At 40.9% G+C, this 10902-nt stretch overlaps 1 protein-coding gene across 9 annotated transcripts in view; it reads left to right on the top strand.

Annotated features, from left to right (window-relative positions):
• Positions 1 to 2196: 2196 nt before the first annotated feature.
• Positions 2197 to 10902, top strand: part of USP15 (ubiquitin specific peptidase 15) — a 103129-nt gene continuing 94423 nt past the window's right edge. For all 9 annotated transcript variants that reach the window (XR_003093009.1, XR_003093010.1, XR_003093012.1 and 6 more), the window contains exon 1: positions 2197 to 2318. Coding sequence is in view for 5 of the 9 variants with exons in the window: in XM_014517865.2 (XP_014373351.1) it covers positions 2275 to 2318 (44 nt within the window). In the remaining 4 variants the exon portion in view is untranslated. The remainder of the gene's footprint in view (positions 2319 to 10902) is intronic.

Here is a 10902-nt window from a genome sequence, read left to right as displayed (position 1 = left end):
CCACGTGGGTGGGTGGGCGGGCGGGGGAGCTCCGTGCCATACGGACAGAAACGAGGAAATGGCCCCGGGTGGGGCGCGGCAATGCTGCCCTCTGCCTGCTCCCGCATCCGTCTGCCTGTTGCACGGGGGCAAAAACTCTGCGGAGCCCGCAGGAGGCGCCTCTCCATGGCCTGACAGACACAGTCACTCCCAACAGGTCCTACCATGGCCAGCCCACACCTGTCTCTACCTTCTTGGCCTTCAGTTTCTGGCACTTCTAAGAGCCTGGGCTTCCTACGATGGTCCTCCTGTCCAGGCAGCCAAGGAAACTCTCTGAGGACTTGTTTAATGAAATGTTACTCCCTCCCCTCCCACTCCTGCAAACTGCCACCTGCCAGCCAAGTGCCCGCGTTCGAGCTCACTGGAACTGAAGTTCCAGCGCTTGAACTTGTCCATCTCATCCTGACTCAGCCCTTGCTGTCGTTCTAGTTACATAAGCCACGGTGTTTAACAGTAGTGGGTGTCTGAGCTGGACGTGTATTTTGACGCAGTGTTCAAGTACCACTGAGCAAGATGTTCATTTTTTGGCATAAGAGCAAGTTGCTTTGAAACTGCGAAAGTAGAATCCCCTCGGAAAAGGGAAGATGGGTGCTCAATCGGTTTAAATACTAATGTTGAAAAGGCAGTTGCCTTTTTAAGAAAGCCCTTTCTGTTCGCGGAGGTTTTATCTTCTAGCGGGACTGCCGTTTCTGGATACAAGAAATTTCTGTGAAACTACTAGAATTACGAATGAAAGAATGTGTGGGTGGATCAGGCATAGTAAGTTTAGCAAAGTTCATCTTCTGAACTTGCAGGGGAAAAGATGATTATCTTTTACATAAATATAACAGCAAGGTGATATAAACTGGGGGATTAAAGTGTTCGAAAGTGAAAGTGACTATAAAACCAGTATGAGCCTCTTCCTATTATCACATCCCCAGATAATATTTTTTGGTTAGTTACCAAATGGAATTGGTAAAATGTTTATACTTATTTAAGAGAAATCTTTAAAACTTCCAAAACAAAGTTTTCATACAAATATTTTGTTTACTATGAAAAAAGTGGAAAGTAGCTTCTTAAGAAATGTGTTTTGCAAATGAGAACACAGTCAAAGCCCTGTTAAGTTTCTATATCGTGATATAGGATTACCAGTGTTGTTGAGTCAGCATTAAGTGATTCTGAAAAGAAATGTGTGCTGGGTCATAGCATGTTCCATTTTAAGTTATTCTGTTTGGGCTTTAGAGCATTGTGCCATAAGCAGGATGATTAAAAACACCATGCTGATAGTGAATCTTTTTCTATGTACCCTTTCAAATTGGAGAGAGTCCCAAGAAGAGCAACAAAAATGTCAGTAGGTTTAGAGAAACCTTTAGGAAAGGGTGAAAAATTGAATTTGTTCTAGAACACGTGCTGTTCCAGGGGTCGGCCATAACTCTTCCCAGGAAGTAACTGGGATAGTGGTTAACTATTCTCCATCTTCACTGGAGGTAGGAGAAGAAAAATGAGCTTAATAAGCAGCAAGGCTGATTTAGGTTGGGTAGTAGGGGAAAACTTCATTATAAGGGTGGTAAAATACAGAAACAGGCTTCCTAGGGAGGTTGTGAAATCTCATTCATTGGAGGTTTAGAAAAACAGGATAGACAGCTGTCAAGGATCTTCTGTGTCTACTTAACCTGCTGTGCTGCTGGGAGATGGACTAAGGGGTGTCAGAGATATGGCTGGTAGAGCTGTGGAGACCTGGGGATGCCAGGGCAGGAGCCTTTACTGAAATCTGGGGTATGGAGATAGAGGATGTATTTTGGCAGGAGAGGGAGGTGACTAACAGCTTTGTTGCTCCCTTAGCCTATATAGCTCTGCTTGCTTTCCCCCCTCACCCCTCCTCTGCAGGTGAGTTTGGATCTGGCCCATGAGGAGCCTTGTTGTCTGGATCCACCTCAGGGGCCTAGGAAGTTTGGTGCCTCTTAACTAGCTAACGTTTTGATGATTTTTCTTATCCTAGGTTTCTGATTCCCATGTATATGTGTGGAAAAGCCTTTTTGGATTGTCAGTGATTTAAATATTGTTTCCAATTTTTGTTAGTTGGTATTGTTATTTTTGTCAATATTATAAAATCATTTAGAAGTTCCCTAAAACTTAAATAAGGTGTACTCTTACCTCTGCTGTGGTTTCCTTTTTACAGTGTCATCCAGAATTGTCATGGGCCATTGAGGTTCTCATATTTCAAAGGAGCTACAGGGTTCCAGTTACATTACTGATATGACTAAAACCTTTTTGGAAGTGATGGAAAGAAATGCAACATGGTGATTTAAATATCTTGATTTTATGATCCCTTACTTTTTGACCAGTCAGTATTTGCAAATTTCACTAACTTTTTGATGAGTGAGGGAATTTCGTCAAATTGGGCATGATTTAAGCTTTCATTTAAAAGGGGGGGAAAAGTTTAAGGTATTGTAACTATAGACAGATGTGAACTGACTGTAAATTAAGGCCAAGCTGTCTTCCTGAATTTGCTTATAGAAAATTGAGTTCCTTTGCTGTTCATATGTTTTCTGATAATAATTTAGTGAGCTTGACAAGATTGGTCAGTTTTAATGTTGTCCTTCAGATATTTTGGGGCAATAATGAAACTGTCAGGAATCACATCTGTTTATACTGCTGCTACTTAGGAAACCTCTGAGCAACTGCAGAAGCAGGCAGTGGAGTTAAGAGAGTGAGGATTAAAAAAGAAAAGGGTAGAGGATACAGAAGTGATAGGCTAGTAGAAGTAAGCCCCTTCTCATTTGAGTGAATTCTGTTTGACTGTTCAGTTTTGTAAGGTGCCTACTAGCTAGAGTCTGATGTGAAATAGGGAGTTCCCAAATTGGATATAAGAATAGCAATAACATCCAAAATCCTGACAATCTCCCTCTTTCTAGTTGGGTGTCACATGAAGCTAGGTTTCTCACCAGTCTTGCTGGTGGACCTCCCTGTTGTGTGTGACCCTGGTTCTTATGGGTTTTTTTGTATCTGTGTTTATGTACTGGGTCTCCAATATGCTTTTTCCAGCCCTGTGTACAGTAGTAGAAAACTGAATCTCAGCTGCCTCACATTGCATAGTTCCTAGATGTAGTGATCTGAAATGTTGAAATGGAAACATTGAAGTCATTGGACCAGTGCTGGTCTCCCTGACAACCACATCACCTTTCTTCCATTCTTTCCAACCCTAGCTGTAAAATTTATCCTCTTTCTTGCCTGTTACTGCGTTCTCAACCCCAAACCTTTGATTTCTTATTCGTTTTCTAGTGTATTAACTTTGTTTCTTGTCCTTGCCCTGCAGGTCCCTCACTGGTCTGTTTCTCCTTTCTTTTCCACACTTGTTCTCTTGTTGCCTTCTTGTCAACCAGCAGTATAGCCTCAGGTATCTGTAGGTCAACTTCTGCAAATGTCTTCGTGTTCTCTTTTGTTATTTCTCATACTGGATGCCATTGATTACAAGACCATAATTCTCACCTTACATCTCCTAGACCTGCTTAGGGCATGATACCTTCAAGAAACTGGCTGCTAGTAATGGCTGGCTGTATATCAATTAGGTTCCTTGAGGTTTTCTCTTTTCCTTCAATGTTTTCCCAACAACACTGCTTTCAGATATTTATCATCTTAGACTGCGAGCTTTTGGGGGACATGGGTTGTATTTTGTATTTGGAAAATTAATTAGAAAGGGTTTGTGTGTGCAGTGAATTAAGTATGAACATCCACTTTTGGTCACTGAGCACATACAATCCTTGGCTGCATAAATAGGGGAGTATTGAATAGAAGTAGACATGTTGTATTTCACAACATTACTGAGATTTACTGCTGTCCAGTTTTGGTGACCACAATTCCTGAAGGGTATTGACCCTTTGAAAAGGGTTCAGAAAAGAACTGCAGGAACTTACTTGAGGTCTGAGCTACCTGCCTTTAAATTAAGAGACTGAAGAAGCTCAATCTATTTAACTGACTGAAGAATGTTAAGAGGATAGTCATTCGTGGTCTGTAAGTACTTAAATGGGAAGGCAATACCACTTACAGAGAGAGCACTTTTTAGACTATTAGATAAAAGCATAATAACCAGTGGCTGCAAACTGTCCACACCAAAGGAATGGTTTAAAAACATATAATCAGTAGTAGACTCTTGGTTCTTATGGGAACTCTTAAATAATCCTCATGCCCAAGCATGTGATATAAGCAGTTCAGGTGGTGCCTACTATCTGTTTATGATGAGTTTGTAAAATGCTTTCTCTAACAGTTGGGACTTTTTTTTTAATTAGTATCTTACCAGTGTTACCCATGTTTGGTTGGGTCAGATCATGTGAATACAGTGGATCCAAGTCACTTAGATTAATGGAGAGACTCCATTCTGCATGGTAGGAGTGGAGCCAGGGTTTGCCGTTGGATACCTTTCAGAGTAGTAGTATCTTTATCCATCTTGATTGCTTACTGTGTTTGAAAGTAAGGAGCACTGCACCAATGGGTACCGAGGATTACTCTGGCTTCTTTTGTTTAAATTTAATGTTTTAAAGATTTAAAAAAAAGGGTCTTCCATCTCCATATCAGACTGATTCACTGCACATACAACACAGTAATTTGGATTACTTTACAGTGTTTTGCAAGACAACTCATTTGAGATTCTTATAGTAGAGTATTTCCTGTGGAAGTCCTTAACTTTGAAATTTGCTTCCATCTGTTCAAGAAGAGTCAGAATATGTTGAACTAAAAAGCATGGTGAAAGGCCCATCTGTTTTGCATTTTTTTCCTGGGGAAATATGAAAAATTAATTTAGAAGATGCATATCTTCTGTAACACTGACTACCGTATTTTCTCACATACATCCCATCTTTCCCTCCCAGAATAACCTCCCCAAAATTGTGATAATGCTTTCAGTGGGGAAGCTATTTTCGTTTCTGAAAAGGAGCATTGCTGAAGACACTGGGCATGGCATGCATTGCCAAAATGACTGCTACTGGTGTGTTTGAAGCAGAATGTTATGTCAACCCTTTCATAGCTGTAGCTATTGGCTGTGCCCAAAGCAGCAAGTGACCTTTTGGTAATATCTTGATGAGGTTTGTGATGTGGAAACCTTTACAGGAACTTAAATAAAGAACTGCTTAGAGCAGACAAGTAACAGTCTTCCTATCGACTTTTGCAAATTGTTGGGGTCTAACCACGTGTGACAAACAGTAAGTAAGTCCTCTTGGAAACATAGTGTGTCCAGGAAGTGAGGCATTACAGGAAACAGTCTGTTGCACCAGGAAGTTCCTGACTCTACAGTTCCTGAACAGTCTGTTTCCAGGAGGACTTAATGTTGAGTCACGTGGTAGACCTTAGGTCTGGGGGGAAAAAAATAAATTTCCCCCCTTCTGAAAACAAGGTCCATGTTCTATTTGGAGATGTATTGTGTGTGAGAAAATATAATGCTTCCTGTTGAATTGAAAGCATGTGTACAGAATCAAGTGTTGTACTTTGAAGCATGTTATATGTTTAAAATAAAAAACCACGCCAGGTCCTCTGTAGTGTGAAGAGACATTGTCATCCTTCAGTGGTATACTCAGAAGCTGTTTAGTAGTTCATCACACGCAATATAGGAACTAAAGAATGCCATAATAAGTAGAGACTGGTTTAGCAATTTAGATAGAATATAACTGAATGGTAATTTGTGTAGATCTTGAGATTTTTCAGTACAGGATTTTTAAGGCTAAGTAGCTAAGAGCCCTGATGTGTTTTGTGAGTCTGTTTGACCCATAACTTAATTTTCAATCACTCTTTCTTGTCATAGAATTTTGGTTTCAGATGTGTATGATACCATTAAATACCTATATGTTACTTTTGTCTCTCCTGTGTGTGTAACTCATTACTTCTGAAGAGTTTTATGAGAGAGCATACCATTTAAGAACTTGAAAACAAGTGGAGAGGTCAGTTAACCATAGATTCTCCTAGTTATACAGTAATTCTGTTTAATCTTAGTCCCAAATATATTGACACATAATTATAGGGTAAATGTATGAACAAGGGTAAGCATGTTAATTCAGGGGTTGTCAACCATCCGGCTGCTGGGGGTACACTTATTGAAAAAGGTTGAAAAGCCCTGCATTAATTCATCAGTAGAGAGAAGTAGTCAGCTATGTTACTGTGAAGTCAGGCAGAAGGTCGGGCATAGTAGCACCATGTCATTTCTTGCTAAGTAACACTGATATGAAACCTCACAAGAACAAAGATTGGAAGTCATCCTTAAGACAGGAGTCCCACTTCACTTTCTGTAGTTCAGTTGTGGCATTTTTGTCCTCATTTTCCAAATATTACTTTGTCTGTAGTCACACACAGTAAAAAGAATCCACTGTGTGGACAGTTTACATAGTGTTGTCTTTGAAAAGTGAAATAACTTGGGTTCAGAAGATGCTGTATTTCAGTGGCTCATTTTAATAGAATCAGTGATTTTTGTATGAAGTACTTTTCTAGTTGGTATTCTATTTTGATTTTGAGGTACTATGAGCATTAATAATTTAAATTAGCAAATTAGTTTGCTATGTAGCCTTACTTCTAGCAGTGTATAGTCTAATAATTAACATTTTTAAAATATACAGCAGGAACAATAATTGGTAAGGCACATGTCCGTATTAGTTAAATATCTTGGTATCAACTGTGTATTAAAACAAAGGAAATGCAATTAAGACCATTTCTTGGTTCAGTAACAATGATTATCCAAAAGGTTTGTCTGATTCACAATGTATAGTTTTATAACGTATATATTTTTATCGTCTAAAACAGCTGCCAGACCATTCTAGAATTTAGAAAAAGGAGGGTACATAGAATCATGTTTCTGGAGCTCTGTTCTCTTATTTTGTTCATTTGGTAACACTCTGTATGGGTGCATATTTATAAAATAGTTATGTATTAAAGGTTATATGAATATATTTTTACTTGATGAATTTTAAATTGTCTAAGAAATGGAACATACTTAAAGTTTTAACAAACTCATTCTCTTAATCATTCAAATTAGGGGTATACCAGTAAGAATTCACATTTTGCTATTCCTAGTTGGTCATAGTTTTTGTTAGCTCTTGCTATTATGCTTGAATATTTTTATACAAGACAGTTATTAGCAATTGGACTCAAATTCACACATTTGATCGATATCCTTTCATTTGGTTTTATTCCTAATTAAGAAACAATTTGACACTCGTTTAATATACATACGTATGAAGAAATACTTCTTGTGTTTTTAATATCTACGTAGATTAGGATAGAGAGACTTGAAATCGAGTAACTGTTAAGAGAAAAGGACGCCAGCAAACAGACTGCCTACATGTTTATAAAGGTCTTATTCAGCAATACACTTGGAGTATGAGTATAAGTTGTTATATCATGTGCTTTTTACTTTAGGTTGAGTTACAGTATTTGGTAATGAATAATGATTATTTTGAGGGAGGGAGGTAAAATGTTGGTTCAAATACAACTTTGCAGAAGAAACTATTCTGCAAAGCAAATAATTTACATGTAAATTCTTCCAATACAAAGAATATGCAAAGTAAATCTCGCTATCTTTAAGCATAATTTGAAAAACTAAGCATATTGAATAATAGTCAAAGCGACAGGGTTTAAAGAAACGGTTTCTTCAAAGAATCCTTTTGCTTTACATGTTACGATCATATTGTAATAGTGACTTTCCTATGGGAGGTCCTAGACATCCAAGCCTCCGTTGCTTTTGAATAAAATAGTATTAACATGTATGCACACTTCAAAGAAAAATGCTTACATATATTATTTGAATAACAAAACTCCAGTTGGTCCAAAGTCAGTAGGGAAGGTGAGGATGAGGATGACAGGTGTCATCAGTAGAATTCCAGGGGCACTGTGGCAAAGTCTCTCACTCTTGTCTTCAATTGCTGAACAAGACTTGTTGCTTGGCTTTACAGCATTTTTTTTTTGCCCTGGAATAAGATTCACACCTTTTTGTTTTTGAAAGGTAGAATGAAGAAAACATATTGTAGTAAGTAACTTAAGTAGCAGCAGCAGTTAGGGAGCTGATCATGTGCTGATTTTCTACTGGCTTACTTGGCAAAGGCAAAAGTAAACCACTCTTAACTGCATCTCTCTCATAATTTCTGGTAGCCATTTTTTCCTTTTCTTTTTCTTTTTTTTTTTTTTTTTTTGGAAAAAGGTGTGCTGTATGCAACAAGATACAGTATGTTTAACTTCTTGGGGACTTCCATCTGTTATTGTAGCCTCTAGAATCGTGTTAATGTCTTTTCTTGGCTCATGAACAACAGCAGACACATTAGTACTATTCGTAGCCTCAGGAAACCATGTTTGATTTGTATTCCATCCTAATTTACAAGGTTATAATCATAGCCATCTGACCTGAAAAATTAATGTTTTGATAAAATCTGAAAGTCAGTAGAAACTGGTAGTTTAGGCCACATGAAGTCATCTAGGGAAAGTTTCACAGTTGCAGGTTGTACTAGTTTTTTTTTCATGCCTTTTATTAAAAGCATAATAATTACAATATTAATTGAAATCTGTTCGGGAGGAAGTCTGTAGAACAGTGAAACATGCCTGCCAAAATTGGCCTGTGTCATGAATGACCTGATGTTTTCAGTTAAATGATAACCAGTTCATATATTATTTGCATGGATTTACCTGCATTCTGTATACTCTCAGCTCAACGTTGTGATAAGAAAACAGTTAGACTTCTGTAGATCCATGAGTATTTTCAAGAAAGAGGTAACATGTAAAACTTACTTCTCTGACTTCTTAAGATGTTTTTGTGCTCGTAAAAGATATCAGAGAATGCCAGAGGTTGAGTTGCTTTACTTATAGGTAGAGATGCACCAAGATATCGGTTGCCTCTTGGTTTGGCCAATAAAAGAGAAATGACCCTATCGTCTTTTTTTTGTCCATTGTAGATGATAATGTTTGTTGATAATGATGCCTTCTGGCTGAGGCCCTGGATATCTGGGTTTCCTCTCATGAGCTGGGGTGACCCTGAACGTGGAGGGCCGGATCTGAATACAGGGGTCTGAGCCATTTTCCATCCCCACCCTTGTCCCCTCGCTGCCGGGCTGGGCTAGGCTGGAGCAGTGGGTGCAGTGTCCCAGGTGCTGGCGCTGACTGTGGGCTGGGGCCGGGGCAGGTGCTGTAAAAGGCTGAGTGCGCTACAAAACCATGACTGGGGAGGGGTGGGTGGAGCTGCCCGGCTCGGTGTACCTTAGCCTTCAGCGCCCGCAGCTTCACACCCAAGGGGCCAGGGGCTGAGCCTGGCAGAAACCAAGGCAGCTGCTCCCCCGCACTGTGTGAATTGGTCCTCCCTCGACCCCTCAGCCCAGCTGGGTTCTGCTCTTCTTGGGGCTGGGTTCATTCAGAACTCCCCCATAGGGCATGAGAGCTTTCCCTGCCCCTGGCAGTGGCAGTACTAGGAGGGGAAAGGGCCCGGCTGAAACCTGGGGCTCAGCTGCGGTGGAGGAGTGGCCTAGTTTCTCCAGGCCATGGCTCTACCCTGGGCAGAAGAAGGAGAGCAGGGAGCTTGGCCCAGAGACCACTCAGCCCTGGGCAGCTGGGAAGGCTCACAGCTTCCCCTCAGCTCTGCTGGACTGGCTTAGGCAGCTGCCTCCTGGACTGAGGTTCAAGGGCATCATACAGAAGAACAGGGGCTGAAGGGCTCTGCTGCAACTGTCATGGGCACTTGTACATGTGCTCTGGGGGTGGGAGGGGCGGCACTTCAGTTAGTCGCTCTGGAAGTCGCTCTAATTAAAGTGTCACAGCGTCTTGTGTATCAGTTTCCCTATGTTTAAAAATGTGGGTGGGGGTATTTGATCTAAAACTTGTTCAGCGAGCTTTAGTTTAGGTTCCCTTGCCGCCACTTTTAAGTGTGGGGATGCTAGTACACAAGACTCAGGGTACTGGAGCATGCCAAAAATTAAAAAAAAAAAAAAAAGGTTTATTTATGTCAGTAGTTTAAAATGCCTTGCATAATTACTAAATGTTGGTTGTCAGATCGGCATTGACCAATTATGGTTCGTTAATAATCAGCTGTCGGTATCAGTGAAGAAAATCTTTATCAGTGCACCCCTACTTATACAGCTTGCATAATGTGTACAAACTTCTCCTTGTTACCTGGAAGTGGGGGTACTTTATGATCATAAAGGTTTTGGCCTCTCCAGTGAAATTTTCAAGTGTGAATTATTGCTTGTTAGTATTGTACACCTGAGCATTGTTTACATGGAGCATTGACCCTGTACTGTGCATTTTATTTACCCAAATCTAAGGCAACCTTCAATTTAAGATGACCCCCTAATAATAAGATTATATGGGAAATTTATACATCTGTTACAATTTTCCAAGTATAGAATCTAATTATCAGAGGGTTGTCTTAGATTCATCCCCTCCACACTGCTATGGCCCGGTGGTAGCAACCCTCTTGCGTGCTGCCTGCACTGCCACTTCCCCCTGCAGCCTCCCTGCCCCCACCCTCTAGCCACAGCTGCCCAAAGTCTCTGTCTCTTCCTCTTACCCACTCCCCACATTCTCTGCTTCTTCTACCCACCTCATTTACTGTCAGATGCTGCTTGGGCTCTACTCCCAGGTCATGGAGCACAGCACGTGGAAGTCCAGCCCTTCCAGGCCACACAGCAGGATTGGTGCTGCCAAGTGGCTGGGCAGAGTTACCAGGTGCTCTGTTGGGGAGAGGGGGCAGAAGCTGCAGAGGTGAGGTCAAGCAGAGCAGACTGGGGGGAGGGCTGCTGTGAGGACTGGCTTTGGCTTTGAGCTTGACCCTGGCTAAGGAGCAGAATCAGAGCTGCAGCAGCCACCTCCTTCCCCACTTCTCGCCCTATGCTTTGTATGTGAATTAAAATGAGGGGCTTCCCCCCCCCC

This window comes from Alligator sinensis, unplaced genomic scaffold (assembly GCF_000455745.1).
Source record: "Alligator sinensis unplaced genomic scaffold, ASM45574v1 scaffold375_1, whole genome shotgun sequence".
Classification (NCBI taxonomy): domain Eukaryota; kingdom Metazoa; phylum Chordata; order Crocodylia; family Alligatoridae; genus Alligator; species Alligator sinensis.
Note: the sequence above shows the minus strand (reverse complement) of the source record. Positions and strands in the feature narration are given on the sequence as shown.